Source organism: Cephus cinctus, unplaced genomic scaffold, assembly GCF_000341935.2.
Source record: "Cephus cinctus unplaced genomic scaffold, Ccin1 Ccin1_scaffold0820, whole genome shotgun sequence".
In the NCBI taxonomy this organism is placed as follows: Eukaryota; Metazoa; Arthropoda; class Insecta; order Hymenoptera; family Cephidae; genus Cephus; species Cephus cinctus.
Window position 1 is genome coordinate 1 of NW_014333414.1, and position 16,288 is coordinate 16,288.

Here is a 16,288-nt window from a genome sequence, read left to right on the forward strand (position 1 = left end):
AATACGGGTTACCGAAGTTTCTGTAACGCGTAGCTCGCGAAGGGAACCCAAGAGGTTGCCCGGTTAAACTCGGTGTTTGAGTTGTTTTCTTTGTGTTTTTTTTTTTGTGTACGAATTAGTTCCTAGTAGAGTAGCCACGCGTAATGTGGGATTACCTGTGTAAGTATGGTATAAGGAGTACCTTTTGTATTGATGGAAACCCGCGTTAAGCCACGCGGGAAATAATAAAGTTAGTAAGTTTAGTAATTTGTGTTGTACTGAATTTCCTTATGTGTCTGGTGGTGGTCCATGATAAAGGAAAGAGACCGATTGAACTGCCCTGATAGGGCCAAAGAGCTCGGCCGGAAGGTGGATTGACGTGCCTGGATTCGCGGTAGATTCGAGTCGTTCGACAGCAATCGGACGAATATTTTGTTACATGTTGGTTCACTATGTCGCGTTCTATTATATGCAGATGACATCGTTATTTATTTCTCGCATAAAGATCCCGCATACATCACTTCGGTTCTCAACTCTGCACTTGTATCACTATCGTTGTGGCTCAAAAATATAGGCCTTTCCATTTCTCCTAGGAAATCTCAATTTACAATTTTCTCACGGAAAAGGAATGACTGGCACAATTACTCAGTTCTCATAGGTAATCACCCGATCCATTGGTCTCCGGTTGCGAAATTCCTTGGAGTTTGGCTTGACCATAAACTCAGTTGGAACCAGCATATTCGTAAGACCACAGAAAAAGCTCGCGCTTCTCTTCGGGTCATTAAAGCGATCTCACGAATAAACTGGGGAGCTCATCCTAATATATTATTATTAGTATACAAGGCCTTAACGAGATCGATAATAGACTGGGGATCATTATGCTATGGGAATGGCAATACTAGCTCTCTCCTAGCCCTCGACCGCATTCAGTACGTGGCACTGCGCTCTGCCCTGGGACTCATGATATCCACTCCCACCAATGCTATCTTGGCTATGGCAGGCGGTTCGCCTCTTTGTCTGAGAAGGCGATTTTTATCATCGAGATATATAATTAGAACCTTGTCAATAAGGGGTCACCCTATTCATGGGAAAATTAAGCTTCTGAAGGAATTGATAGGTCGGTCTAATAATAAAAAGAACTCACCTTTCCTTTTTTTAAACTGGTTAGCCTCCAGTAGATGTCACGTGCCGTGTCTTTTTGAATTTGGATCCCGCACACGCATATATATACGAATGATGATGCAACAGAGAAACCACGCGTTTTTGGAGATGCCGACTCCAGCAATATGTGAGGAAGCTAGCAAACATCCTCTTCCTATTTGCTTTTCCATTCCACTAGCAGCCCAATTCCTTCATATGAATGTCAACCTTGAGTTTGGTACTACATTAAGGGGGGTGGAAAACCCCAATGATAGATTATCCACTTACTTACGTAATAAATTCCGAAACTGGATATATATCTATACAGACGGGTCGCGATCCTCCTCCCCTGAGAGATGTGAGGCAGCAATCTTTGCCAAGAACCTTGGTTTATCCAGGAAGTTTAGGTATAGCAATAAAGCCTCCATCTTCTTTGCTGAAGCATCTGCTATTCTCGGAGCCCTCCAACTGATTCAAAATAAAAACATTACGGAAACTGTTATCCTATCAGACTCATGTAGCACTTTGCAGTGTCTTGCTAATAGTACGTTCAACCCAAAAATTCACCCCATCATTGCCCAATGTAAACTATTATATCTGAATTTGATAAATTCTAATTATAAAATTCAGTTTATCTGGATCCCCTCCCACCAAGGGATACATGGCAATGAGGTGGCAGACACGAAGGCCAAAGATGCTCTTACCATCTTCACTGTCAACACCAAGATGGTTTGGTCAGACTTGGCAGTGCACTGCAAAAGTAACCTTAAACTTAAGGCTTATAACTTCCTTCTTGAACAGGCTCAATACAAAGGGATAAACTTCTTTAAATGGTCTCCTTCTCACATATAACCACCCTGGTTCTTAAACATTGCATGGGAAGGAGAGGATATTGTAATAATTAATAGAATACGTACTAACGATACAGCTACAAAAGCTCACCTTTTTAGGATCGGTGCGTCTACATCCGAGGCTTGTCAATGCAATGCCCCATTTCAAGATCGGAAACACATATTCTGGGCGTGCCCTTTAAACCGAATTGCTACGGCGAAACTAGAACTCACTCTGTCTCGGTTAAAAATGCCAGCTCCATATCACATTGTGAATTTGGCTTTTTCTGAGGACCCTCAAATCCTGAAAGCCATTGTTAATTTTGTTAAGTTAGTTCAGGGTAGAACAGAAGATGCCATCCTATTTGTATAAATCATACTCCCATACAGCCTTCTGACCCATCTGAGTTCCATCCCTTTTCTTCCTAATTTGGTATTATTCCACTTCATCCACTTGACACACGACCTGTCATTTCTTGTAATCTTTTGCGTCTATATATACTGCACCTTTAAACATAGACTTGTCACGTCACGGAATCTTCAACTTATATATCCACAGTCTCTTTAAATTGATATATGTATACGTCATACAAACCTCGCTTTATGCTTCACTCACATCATAAGCTACGGAATTTATCGGGTGTCGCTGGCTACACAATGGACAAATTCCAAATAACATAGAAACCTATCATCTTTCTGGACAATTTTATCTACTCCTACCTGACTTTTACGGATCAGTTAAAATGGGTGCGTTCCATTTAACGCTCGCAACGATCGCAACACCCTCTGTCTCGTTCCACTTAAGGCCGCGGTCGCTGTGAGCAGTCTCTGAAACGTCATCGATGACGTCATCATTGGCGACCGCGATGCGATCGCTTCGCCCACATCAAATAGGTGGGTGTTTGTGGTCGTTTGATATTTTTGTGCGCCATTTTCAATTCAAATTTATGATGGGGACTGAAAAAATAACGCTGTACGATTCCGAGAGGGATATATTACTCGAATTAAATGTTCCTGTACAAGATGCTTTGCGTGCGCAAAATGGTACATGATATTATTGTCATCTGAGCTTGATGAACTCTCAGAAACATAATTCCGTTCACGCATTAGCCTTATACACATATTCTCTAGTTTGGTACTACATTAAGGGGGGTGGAAAACCCCAATGATAGATTATCCACTTACTTACGTAATAAATTCCGAAACTGGATATATATCTATACAGACGGGTCGCGATCCTCCTCCCCTGAGAGATGTGAGGCAGCAATCTTTGCCAAGAACCTTGGTTTATCCAGGAAGTTTAGGTATAGCAATAAAGCCTCCATCTTCTTTGCTGAAGCATCTGCTATTCTCGGAGCCCTCCAACTGATTCAAAATAAAAACATTACGGAAACTGTTATCCTATCAGACTCATGTAGCACTTTGCAGTGTCTTGCTAATAGTACGTTCAACCCAAAAATTCACCCCATCATTGCCCAATGTAAACTATTATATCTGAATTTGATAAATTCTAATTATAAAATTCAGTTTATCTGGATCCCCTCCCACCAAGGGATACATGGCAATGAGGTGGCAGACACGAAGGCCAAAGATGCTCTTACCATCTTCACTGTCAACACCAAGATGGTTTGGTCAGACTTGGCAGTGCACTGCAAAAGTAACCTTAAACTTAAGGCTTATAACTTCCTTCTTGAACAGGCTCAATACAAAGGGATAAACTTCTTTAAATGGTCTCCTTCTCACATATAACCACCCTGGTTCTTAAACATTGCATGGGAAGGAGAGGATATTGTAATAATTAATAGAATACGTACTAACGATACAGCTACAAAAGCTCACCTTTTTAGGATCGGTGCGTCTACATCCGAGGCTTGTCAATGCAATGCCCCATTTCAAGATCGGAAACACATATTCTGGGCGTGCCCTTTAAACCGAATTGCTACGGCGAAACTAGAACTCACTCTGTCTCGGTTAAAAATGCCAGCTCCATATCACATTGTGAATTTGGCTTTTTCTGAGGACCCTCAAATCCTGAAAGCCATTGTTAATTTTGTTAAGTTAGTTCAGGGTAGAACAGAAGATGCCATCCTATTTGTATAAATCATACTCCCATACAGCCTTCTGACCCATCTGAGTTCCATCCCTTTTCTTCCTAATTTGGTATTATTCCACTTCATCCACTTGACACACGACCTGTCATTTCTTGTAATCTTTTGCGTCTATATATACTGCACCTTTAAACATAGACTTGTCACGTCACGGAATCTTCAACTTATATATCCACAGTCTCTTTAAATTGATATATGTATACGTCATACAAACCTCGCTTTATGCTTCACTCACATCATAAGCTACGGAATTTATCGGGTGTCGCTGGCTACACAATGGACAAATTCCAAATAACATAGAAACCTATCATCTTTCTGGACAATTTTATCTACTCCTACCTGACTTTTACGGATCAGTTAAAATGGGTGCGTTCCATTTAACGCTCGCAACGATCGCAACACCCTCTGTCTCGTTCCACTTAAGGCCGCGGTCGCTGTGAGCAGTCTCTGAAACGTCATCGATGACGTCATCATTGGCGACCGCGATGCGATCGCTTCGCCCACATCAAATAGGTGGGTGTTTGTGGTCGTTTGATATTTTTGTGCGCCATTTTCAATTCAAATTTATGATGGGGACTGAAAAAATAACGCTGTACGATTCCGAGAGGGATATATTACTCGAATTAAATGTTCCTGTACAAGATGCTTTGCGTGCGCAAAATGGTACATGATATTATTGTCATCTGAGCTTGATGAACTCTCAGAAACATAATTCCGTTCACGCATTAGCCTTATACACATATTCTCTATAACACCAGCCATCTTTGTATCGTTCACAAGTCCGATAAGTCGCTCCACTTAAGTTTTCGACCACGACGTCCACAACAGTCCACAAGCAAGTGGAACACAAAATCTTACGGTCGTGGACGCAAGCATTGCGAGCGTTAAGTGGAACGCACCCTTACTGGCACATCTCCTCATTGAGGAGGCAGCCATAAGGAAAAGAAGGAAGGAGATAAGGACGGACTATGAATACGACTGTTAGTTTGAATATGTAGCACGTAGTGAAGATGTCGCTCATTTCATAAAATTGAGTTATGGTGTGTGACGTTGGCTCTTCAGTATCCGGCGAGAGATCTGATATACGAAACGTTCACCTGCAACCGTTCCAACGAAAATTTATGGCTATTTAAGAGAAATCATAACGCACAAATTGTATTAATAAAATGGTCATGAGTCCTAGTACCAAGCAAAAGATTTCCATTATTCTGGATGTGAGTAAAGTGGTGTTCCACTGGGGTTTTATACCTGCAGTTTTGTATTTAGGTTAGTATCGATTTTTATATTATTATTTCACTCTGAAATGTAAATGTGCAGTGTAAAAATTTGATTATAGGATTTAAAAAAGGTGCAGATCCTGGAATGCCACCACTTTCATTCATGAAGTAAGAGCTTATATGTTATTAAAATATTTTTCTGCCTGCCAGTAAAATTCAGTTTATATAAATGTGTGTACATTTTCTTTCAGCTTACTGTGGCAATAAAGCACTCAACAGCCAAATGTTCTAAGTCCTCATTCAGTTGAAATGATTGGAACTATATAAAAATATTTTCCCTGTAAACAACATTTAATAAATTTCAACATAACAAATTAAGAAGTAAATGGCTGTTCATCAGTAAAAATCATAGATAACCTGTTTCCTATATATAAAAAAATCTGAAATCTTAACAATATAGGTCCAATTTTAGAAATATACTTCACAAGGTGAGATCTGTACAACCTCGATCTGTGTAACTGGATTGTGAGGCCATACAACAAATAGAATAGTTCAAAAGTAGTTTTATGTTACTCTTCTCTTAATTTAAATGAATTTAATAATTCGGTATCAAATAATAATTATCTAATAGGGCTTTTTAGTTCATTGAAGTTTTCTGTATAAATAAATAGATAAATTTAACATGTAATTAGTGAGGTGTGTAAGACTGCAAATTTGTAGTTAAGGGTTAAGAAGTCTTGAATCGAGTTATAATTGCATATTAAGAATTCGTAAGATCCATTTATTTATTTGTAAACATTTATTTTTAAATAGAAAAAGAAATCTAATCATGGAAAAGTACTGAAACCCCATGCTTTTCATATTTACTAGTAACTGGTAAAAGGAATACGATGAACCATTAAACCCAATTCCTCAGATACAGCTCGATGTGTAACTCTGTTTTCAAAATGCAAGTATCTCATAGGCTAATTGCACGGTTAAACGGAGTTCAAACAGTAAACCATATTGGTGGAATTGAGCCATAGTGTAATTTGATGTCCTGAAAAATCCCTGGTTAAGAAATAATATACTGATTATTAACTAATACCCGTACAAACTAACCTAATCTAATAAAATACGTAAAAAATAAATAAAAAACCTCGTTATGCTCAAATGGATAACTAGTGAATGTTGTGTGATCATAAGAAATCCATATCTGCTCTAGTTTCTAGTGCAACCGTGAACTAGTCTCTTGTTCTCCCCACTCCTGAGGGAGCCCACGTTCCCCGCTTCATCCCTCACCATGTCATACTTTTCATGCCATGACTCCTTCCAGAGCTACTCTGAACCGTTCACTCTTTGTCGCCGTTCCACGTCGCCCTCCCTTTGTCGTTATATTTGCGAACGACAGATACCCTGGCGAAGTTCAGAGGAATCCGGAGTCGTGCTAAGTTCACGGTGTACTTGTTGCACGCCGCGTCCATACATATTTTGCCGGGCAACAACTACAGAGCAGTGAGAAAATCGGAGTGAGAACTTAGGAAAGAGACTCCGAACGGCACTTGTGTAGGTGAGTTCGTCAGTCAGACTCACCAAGAGTTAACACAGGCCACGAGTCTCTGATACATGCCATTTTGCCACGCGACATCCTCGAATACAGGTAATCGTATAGTGCCGTTTATCTTATGAGGAGTATCAAATAAATGATATGGATAAACCTGGCAGCGTTTTATACCCTGTTGAGGAAATTGCTTTTTCTAACCTCAATTCAAGTATTTTCTCGCGATAATTTGCACCGTTGATTTATGAAATTCTTACACTGTGTCAATGAACACTTTGAGCCGAAGTCGCTGTTCCTTTCTTTTTTTACAGTTAAAAATACGACTTTTCATGGGATATAGTGATCAACCAAGCTATTTTCGACGCGGTGCAACAGCGTCATCAGATATTACACCGAGCTTCCATTTTCTACCCTTTCTTTTTTTAATTTTCGAACTACAAATACAGAAATATCTCACTCACGTTATTCCATTCTCACTTACGACTAGAATCGAAGATTCATGTTTATTCATATCAATTGGTTTGCAATAGTTCAAGACTCACGAAATTAGTTTGTGGATAGTATCATGCTTATATTAGGATGTATAAATAAACTAGGATATCTATCGTATCAGTAAGACACTCTCTGATTTAATCCATTATATATTATATATTGCTATTACTTATCTTTTTCTTTTCAATAATTGTTCACGTTTCTATAATTAATGGTGTTTTCTAATGAAGCAGATACGGCAGTCTTGTTTACATGCCTGTTTAATCATAAGGTAATTGTACTTGGTGGTCGCTGTCATATTTACGCTATTTATGAATAGACTATCACTACGAACTTTTAGTTGTTGGTAACGTTGTTCATCAATGAAAGACAGTAACTATCTTACCGATAGTTGATAAACCCTGTTAATATTTTATTTTCGATTACTGTCATAAACCTTTGCATTATGATGAGGATAAATAACACGTGACTTCAAAGTGTTCAATTTTATTTAACACTAGATTTACGGAGGTTGATTATCAGCGTCAACAGAAATTACTAAAAAATAATACTTGTAATTTCTGTAACTTTAATTTTCGAATTTCACGCCTTTGTCACACACCTTTAAATTCCGTACTAGCCCGTGCGAGTTTGCAATTCACTCCAGTGTGGAATTTAAGGGTTTAATATTAAATTTGAAATCTGTCAAAATGAGGGGTTCCGTAAATCTAGTGTTAATCATAATAGGCGTCTAGTACTACCTATGCCATTATAATTGCTCAGAATAGGCTTATTATGAAAATACTAAACATCGCTTCGCTTTTGCTTCCTCACAGAGGAAGCTATGTGACGGTGGAAAATTTTCCTGTCGAGATTTTTATGCCACCATGTTTAGAATGTGCCAAAATGTCGAGAAAACACGTTTGGAGAAAATGTCCGGATGTATGTATATACATATATATACGCGCGCGCGCGCGCGCGCGCGTGTGTGTGTGTGTGTGTGTGTGTGTGTAATGGCCTCCCGAAATTCAAACGTGTATAACTCGAGAACGGTTTTAGCTACAAATTTTGCAGGTATGTGCAGCTCTATAATCCCTTCATTGACTATAATTTTTGTCATGATTCAAGCTGGGGCTCAAAATTTATGTCGTTTTCAAATTTCCAAAAAAAGAACGTTCGCACTCTAGCGATCGCAAATTTTGTGATAATCGTCTAAATAGTTATTGACAAAGACATATGTATCCAAGGTTGGTCGGTATTGCATTTGGACTGAATCGATCGAGAAGTTTTGATTTTATGATATTTTGAATTTTTCGAAAAATTAAATTTATCAATATAACTCCCGTCAACTTTGACCGATTGAGCTCCAATTTTCCAAAAATATAGAACATCGTTTAGCCGTGATATGTCTCAAATTTGGCAGAGATAGGAAAAACGGATCTGATTATACGTATATTCAAGTTTTTGAATTTCAGCCAATTCAAAAATATTAGGCCCGAAGAGATCATGCAAGAGATTTATCCTTGCATGCGTTCTCTACAGTATGAAGCACCCCAAGTTGTGAGAGGCATGGGGTCTCGCGTTAAACAAGCTGCAAGTTGAAACTTGCAATTTGCTTCCTCGGAATCGTAAGTAGCGTACGAAGTCCCTATATGAGGAAGCCAAGAATTTTAATTTTGCAATTTGCTTCCTCTGAATCGTGGGCAGTAGATGAAGATTCATCTATGAGGAAGCCAAAGATTAAAAAAAAATGAAAATGCTTCCTCATATAAGGACTTCGTACAGTACTTACTATTCGGAGGAAGCAAATTGCAAGTTTCAACTTGCATCTTTTTCATTTCTTTTGCCTGAAAAACCATATTGTCAGGAGATATCTATAACGATTAATGGAATATCTTTTTACGTCCCAGATTCCTAAAAATTATACGATAATATATCTGATCAGGAAGTAAGGAGTAAACTTTCGAATTTTCGCTGACAGTATTTTTGTATTTTATACTGTAAACAATTTGAATGCTTGTGCTTCATGTGCATGATAACTAATTGGGGCTCGTCCATAGTAAATCGGGAACGCAACAGCTTCTTCTTCGTCAATATTTTATTTGTGCACACGTACACAAAATGTTAACATCAAAAGCAAGGAAAGATTCAAAACCAGCATTTAGAACTTATCTAGAACTACTGAATTGATTCATAAGACAACTACAAAAATTGACAAAAATATTTAAAAATTGGAAATTCTTTACTGTCATAGCTTTTCGATCGGCTTTGTTTACAAGTAAATGATATTACTATGAATAAGCATTAAAAGTTTACAGGTTAGCATGACGATAATAAACGGATCTTCATCCTGCATTTGCAACATTATCACATTTATTTTCTACAACTTTAATACCAAAAATCATCCAAATTAAAAATTATAAAGAAAAATAAGTTTTAAAATAAAGTTTTTTTTAGAAAGGTATGATTTTAACCTTGCGGAGGTTATACAGCCGCGATCTCCACTCCGTGTTGGGTATATAATATGTAATACGTGAAATTGTAATACAGTTAATCAAATTCGCAGAATAATCTTCAATTCGAGGCAGAAGCTTTAAGAATGAAAACCTTATAACGACGACACCCAGACGATTGAATAGATATGGAAATTTGTGTTTTCTTTCAGACGAATTTTTGAGCAAAATACTGTTTATAATCGTAAATAGAGGTGACCCAATGTTTTTATTGCATGAAAAAAGTAATAATGATAAGCCATTAAACTTCAGTCAAACAAGAATTATCTTGAGATTTAAAAAAAGTTGCGCTCGGAGTTCAAGCCTCAATGTAATTTTTGCTATTGGTACAATATCGGTCACGGACAGTTTAAAAAGAGTTTCATAATCAATGTTTCAAGATATAAAAATCAGTTCTTTTTTCATGGGAAACAGTTAAAGGAATTCAATATTATTATGATTAGCAGGATTACTCTTATAAGGAGACTTATTTATTCTGATATGTTTAGACTATTTGCTGATTATTCTAGCTTTGTATATACATACAATAAATATATAATGATCATAGTTTTTTTTTCAGATTTAAGATGGCGCATCATTTTGTTACCGTATGCGTTGTTTGCGTATTATGTGCGGCACACACTCCTTGCTCCGCACATACAGATTTTCGTATACAGGATGTAGGTGATAGTATGCAGGATTTGCTAAGTTCTACAGCGAGTCTCCACCCATCGGAGCTTGTAATTGGTACTAAGGAAATAATCAAAGTACAAGAAGCTCGCAGATCAAATATGGCGAATATTCGGCCATCTCGAGAAATCAATAGATTATCCACAGTGAAGCAGTTTAGCTTTTTAGAGAAAAATATTCTAAAAGCCGAGGTCTCTCCGGAGACAAATATTCCATCCAGAGAAATTCTCGAGAGACTTGGTCGACTCGGTTTCGAATTACCAAGCAAGGAGTTGCCTAGCAGATCAAGGAGGAAAAGAAATGTTGGTGTTGATGAACATTACTTCTTGAAAAAGGTCTTTGAAACGTATGGCGATGGCAACATTATTACCATGGAAGGCTTTGAGCATCTTTTGAGAAAACTAGGGCTTCTGAGACTCGTGACAAACTTTAACGAATTAGAGGAACATAGTGTGCAAAACAATCAGACTGGTAGTCCATCCGGTAAGTAAGGTTTATGATAATAATTGTCCTGCTATGTAATTTAAAAAGTTTTCACATGAATCCTTCGAAACTTTAATCAGAGCTACATTATGAGCTCAGGTGTCACTCGAAGCCTAGTATTTATTTTAGTCTTATGATTGATTTATTTATAATTAGAAGACAGTTATTAAATTCGAAAATGATAAACGTATAATGCTTCAAATGATAAAAAATGTAAGGGCTTTCCTTTTGTTTGAAATTGCATCGTAAATTCTGGTATGCACGAAGATCTCTATGCATGTTGCGTTGCATAATCCGTTTACTTTGTACAATATCCTTAAGCCAGGATATCAATGATAATTTTTTAAAAGCATTTGACTTAATATACTCTTACTTTTGTGTGAAATGGGGATGAATTCTAGGTTGTGTTACAAGGCAAAGATAAAATTCACAGAGTGAGAATAGCGGATATCAAATATTGACGTAACGCCATATACACTGCTCGATCGCGTTTATTTAAAAATGACAATAATGCCGAGTAAAAACATAGATGTTTATTTGTCTGTAGTTATTAGCCTAAACATTTACACTTGATCAATTGACTAGTCGGGTTCTTTATTGATTTTATGAATGTGCAACTACCAAGCGTCGATTCCCATTGCTTCTTAAGATGACAGATGTATTTCTTCTTATACTTTTTCAAGTATATCTATAGATGAGTATCATTAATCGAATCATGGCCACAGGAGGATGATACAAAAAATTCATATATCTTATTCTCTTAATTATAATGTCGAATTATTTTCAATGAACGACAATTTTTTTGTAATATTAGCTTATTTAATATCAAAAAGTGAGTGAGAGTGAACCCTATTAAGATGAAAATTCTCTTTTTTGTGGCATAAATTTCTCTTTCCAAATGGAACGAATTACTCGTGCAAGACAGATAACTCGGAAAACCAGATTCTTCTTTGATCAGATTTGGCCATCACGAAAAGGTTATTCCGATTCTAGTCAATGAGTGATTTGATTTTCTGAATTATCCATCTCGTTCGACTAGTCTGTTCGACGTGGAATAGTACCTTACGTGTTGATACCGTATCGAGTAATGCTAGGGAAATATCCTTAATCACGCATCATAGGTAATATCTGTAAATTATAGGTATTATTATTAAATTATTTAATTTATGTTATAATTTTATCTACTATTTCTTACTAATATAATTTGACTTTTTATTCTGCTCAGGTAACAGCCAAGATATAGGAAGTGGGAGCTTGCGTGATAGTAATAGTGATAATCAAAAACAGAGGGTAAGATACACAGTAGTTTAGTAGCAAATATAGTATTAGATTAAATAGAAGATTTTTGTCGAATTGATTTGTTTTGTACATTAAAATTAATTAAAGGAACATACCACATGCAGGTAATTTTTTTTTATTTTGCAAATCAATGAACATTACACTTCAAAAACTTATCGAATGTTTTTATTGTTACTGGACTGAACATATGCTTTTAAATTTGCAGTGTCTGAGTAGTAAAGAATTATTAATGACGGTATCGCAAGATATTCCTTACTTAGCAGCTACAAAAAATAGTACAATTTTACCGGGGTGGTTATTTGAGCGCGTCTGTCCTGCACTAGTGTATCAGCTTACGGGCGAATCAAGTTCAGTAAGAAATGGATGCATAAGTATTCCTGAAAACTATAAGCCCGCCGTTACTCATGGTTATGCTCCAGAGGAGATGTCACGCAACATGTTTCAAGGTATAGACTAGTAATGCAGTATTTTGTAAAGATACTTGAGGATACTCTTATAAAGTGCTTAGAACTATTTGATAATTTCTAGTGCATTATATAGTAATATTGGTGATTTATAATAATTAATGTTTGTCATACTGTTCACAGTCTGGGTATACTCAACAATAAGTATTCTTATCATTAGTCTCTGTGGCTTACTGGGTGTTGCAGTTATACCAGTAATGGGAAAAAGTTATTACCATACCCTATTACAATTTCTAGTTGCTCTCGCCATAGGAACTTTATGTGGAGATGCTCTTATACACTTATTACCTCATGTAAGTGTGTGGCGTTATGATTGAATCATCATTTAATTATTGCACTCAACATCCACATATTATATCTATTTATTTTGTTGAATCAGGCAATGATGTCTAGTTCATCTCATACGCATAATCACGAGGAGACTCCTGCGGAAATGATAATAAATGGCGAAGCAGATCATAATACGAACATGTGGAAAGGACTGGTAGCCATGATGGGTCTGGTACTATTCTTCTTTACGGAAAAGGCACTGACCATGATCGCCGAGTGGAGAAAGCGAAAACAGCGACTCAACAAGGTTGGTCGTGTGTGAATTGCGGGTAAAGAAGCAGGAAACGAAATTAAAAGTGAAATCTAAAGTTAACCGAGGAGAGTTGCGTGAACAACTGCCTCTTCGTTAAAAGTTCAATCGATATGGTCTCAAAGGAATTGCTTGTATAATGTCGTAGCTACCACCGAGAGTGAGAGTGATGAGGGAGCCCGATGGTCCTAGTAATAATACAGTTGGTGAAAAGCTTTGCAAACATAAATATTCATCGTATCCTTACTGCTATGGGGAAATAACTACAGAAACTCAAGGTACATTTCAAAATATAATTACAATACTAACTTTTCGTACTTGTAATGTTTATTTTTGGTATTCTTGATATTTATTCAAAACTTCAAGGATATTAAGTTTTATATGAATAGGAGAAATTGTTATTCAGATAATCATCACAATCGTCAGCACAATCATCATCAGCGAACCCCAACGATAGACGAAGAGAAACCACTAACTTCTAATTGTAATTCAGTTTCCAAAATAATAGAGAATACTTTAAAGAAAAAAACTGAAGACGAATGGAAACTCGAGGAACCCATGATGAATCACTCGAAAAGAAAAGCTGATGGCGCAGATGTTCCTTTAAGTGAAACTGAAAGTTACACTGTTATTATCAGAGAGCACGAGACGAAACATCATGGACATACTCACTCTCATGGTAAGATAATATGTTAATGATATACGACTTATAAGTTTCGAAGAACTACTGGAATATTGAATATTTTTATTCTCAAATGATGATACGTAAATTTATAGTTATCAAGCGTGCACCGCAATTAAAGCCGTTCAATGATATGCATTAGAGTATCTTGTTACAAAGTTTCGCAATCATAATGTGAATATCTTCAGTTTTCTTTTCTAAGTAGATATTTTCTTTAATATTCTGCTACAGTATATTTGAAAAATCTATATCGTGTCTCATTTTATCTTATCATCTGATTATACATATTAACATTTGCCAAATACGGCGTTTTAATCGCGAAAGATTATCTTAAATCTATAACAAAATAAATTTTACTAACGGGCTTGTATAGTATTATTTGTATATAATAATTGATTAATAACCTATCAGATTTATTAATTGAAGTACCTTCCCACGTCAAACAGACTAGTTGTACAATCGATCATCATGTGACCGTTATGTCGGATAACTTTTTCATAGTGACCGAGAATGTGAATAATGAGGGATCTAGTTTCCTGAGTTATTTGTCTTATACGACTAATTCGTTCAATGTGGGAAGATAACTTTATACTGTAGTGTCTATGTTTTAATTGTCATATTCTTTGTACATCCTATATCATTAATGCAGGTCACGTACACTCGGCCCCTGATTCGATGTCCAGTGTAGCATGGATGGTTGTGATGGGTGACGGACTTCACAACTTCACTGATGGGATGGCGATTGGAGCAGCGTTTTCGGCAAATATAGCTGGCGGATTTTCCACTGCTATTGCTGTATTCTGTCATGAGCTGCCACATGAGTTAGGCAAGTTTACATTGAATTCTGATGCAGTAAAACATTTAGTTTAATAAAACCATATATGTAAATAATAGGAGACTTTGCGGTATTACTGAAGGCGGGAATGAGCGCCAAACAAGCAGTCTTTTATAACCTACTGTCATCGATACTTTGCCTTTTTGGTATGGTTTTTGGAGTATTGCTGGGTGCAACACCGGCAGCCACAAGTTGGATATTTGCAGCAGCAGCTGGGATGTTCATTTATATAGCTCTGGTCGATATGGTAAGGCCTCAGCAATATCCATAACACTATGAAAATTTTTGTCTCTTTACTGTTATCGCTTTTATCAGATTCCAGAATTAACTTCGAGTCATTCAGCCGAGGGTGGTTCTCAGTGGCAAGGTATTCTACAGGCATTAGGATTGTTCACGGGTCTCGGCATAATGTTAATAATCGCCCTCTACGAACACGATCTTAAGCACATATTTAGCGAATAATTATCAGTGCAGTTATCATGCACCGCTGATTCCTGAACAGGCTAAGGAGCACGTGTGGCTTATTCAGAATTACTAAAAGTTTTCTATATAAAATTGTTTTTATCGACTTTACGAACGTGCAAATATGTAATTTGTCAATTTATAATATAATTGGCGTTGAAGAAAGAGCAGAAAATATTATGGAAGATCGAAGAAACTATCCCAAAGAAGAAGAAGAAGAAGAAGAAGGTAAAGTCTTCAGGATAGCATGAGAATGAAAAAAGGAAAGAAACAGGCGAATGGAAAAGAAGGTACTTTCTCATGATAACTAAGAAATTTCATTGAATATTCGCCTTGTGACGATCTCATAGGTATCTCTGTAAACATTTTCTTTTTTTTTTATTTGTCTCTTCACTATTTTTTCTCTCGTAAAGTGCTTCCCTTAGCTGATAAAGAACTGTTACTTAAAGCTCATATTTGAATTTTTCATACTTGAGGGTGGGTATTAATAATAATTATAATAATTATACCAATAGTAAATAGTCTAATGCTAATAAAAGGAAAACCAAATATTTAAGGAGTCGTTCAAACTTTTCAGTTTCATTTTTTAGTCGGCCGGACAATTTTGGTATTCAGGTACTTCAAATGTTACTACTTTCACGTTGTAGTTTATGCGTATCAACCACCACATTTGTGTATACATAAAAATCATCTATGCTCCCCACATTATATTTAAAAAATATATACTTTCAAAATGGAGTTATTTTCTCAAAACACGTAATAAAAGAGTGCACAATAAATCATATCATTGGCATGACAGTTGTCGTCGTCATCATCCATATCCTGCTCCGAATTCAAAGGGTCCCATTTCAGGTGGTTCAATAATCCTGAAAAACCGTGTGTATATCTTAATGTGGAATAACACCCTTTATGTGTACTTGACTTTTGAATTGTGTACTTATAATATCAGTTATAACGTTATGGTAAATGGATGTATCTGCATGTGCAAATATAATATGAATTAATTAAACCGTGAC

General features: G+C 36.6%; 2 protein-coding genes and 2 long non-coding RNA genes across 13 annotated transcripts; 2 read left to right on the forward strand and 2 right to left on the reverse strand.

Moving 5' to 3' along the window:
* Positions 1–1,271: 1,271 nt before the first annotated feature.
* On the reverse strand, positions 1,272–3,014 carry LOC107270782. Of its 5 annotated transcripts, XR_001538430.2 has the most exons (7): positions 2,670–3,013; positions 2,545–2,599; positions 2,330–2,456; positions 2,062–2,253; positions 1,824–1,982; positions 1,412–1,587; positions 1,272–1,329 (listed from the first exon to the last, which is right to left on the reverse strand). It is a non-coding gene; the product is annotated as an uncharacterized LOC107270782 (long non-coding RNA). The 5 variants fall into 5 exon arrangements; XR_003060660.1 differs by having other exon boundaries at positions 2,566–3,011; XR_001538429.2 differs by having other exon boundaries at positions 2,545–3,010.
* Positions 3,015–3,132: 118 nt separating this feature from the next.
* LOC107270783 lies at positions 3,133–4,727 on the reverse strand. 4 transcript variants are annotated; one of them, XR_001538435.2, is made up of 6 exons: positions 4,397–4,727; positions 4,272–4,326; positions 4,057–4,183; positions 3,789–3,980; positions 3,551–3,709; positions 3,133–3,314 (listed from the first exon to the last, which is right to left on the reverse strand). It is a non-coding gene; the product is annotated as an uncharacterized LOC107270783 (long non-coding RNA). The 4 variants fall into 4 exon arrangements; XR_003060659.1 differs by having other exon boundaries at positions 4,293–4,727; XR_001538436.2 differs by having other exon boundaries at positions 4,065–4,183; positions 4,272–4,727.
* A 170-nt stretch (positions 4,728–4,897) lies between these two features.
* Positions 4,898–5,660, forward strand: LOC107270786 (mitochondrial import receptor subunit TOM7 homolog). Its single transcript, XM_015746112.2, has 3 exons — positions 4,898–5,323; positions 5,394–5,442; positions 5,526–5,660. Exons 1-3 carry the CDS (start codon positions 5,224–5,226, stop codon positions 5,539–5,541), a joined length of 165 nt encoding a protein of 54 aa, XP_015601598.1. The 5' UTR covers positions 4,898–5,223; the 3' UTR covers positions 5,542–5,660.
* A 932-nt stretch (positions 5,661–6,592) lies between these two features.
* On the forward strand, positions 6,593–16,010 carry LOC107270784 (zinc transporter foi). 3 transcript variants are annotated; one of them, XM_015746109.2, is made up of 11 exons: positions 6,593–6,913; positions 10,358–10,950; positions 12,176–12,240; positions 12,455–12,695; positions 12,837–13,006; positions 13,093–13,290; positions 13,442–13,571; positions 13,700–13,972; positions 14,625–14,801; positions 14,870–15,057; positions 15,126–16,010. In XM_015746109.2, the coding sequence occupies exons 2-11, from the start codon at positions 10,365–10,367 to the stop codon at positions 15,270–15,272; spliced, it is 2,175 nt and encodes a 724-aa protein (XP_015601595.1). In that variant the 5' UTR covers positions 6,593–6,913; positions 10,358–10,364; the 3' UTR covers positions 15,273–16,010. The 3 variants fall into 3 exon arrangements, with proteins under 3 accessions (XP_015601595.1, XP_015601596.1, XP_015601597.1); XM_015746110.2 differs by having other exon boundaries at positions 6,594–6,913; positions 10,346–10,950; positions 15,126–15,272; XM_015746111.2 differs by having other exon boundaries at positions 6,594–6,823; positions 15,126–15,272.
* The last annotated feature ends 278 nt before the right edge of the window (positions 16,011–16,288 follow it).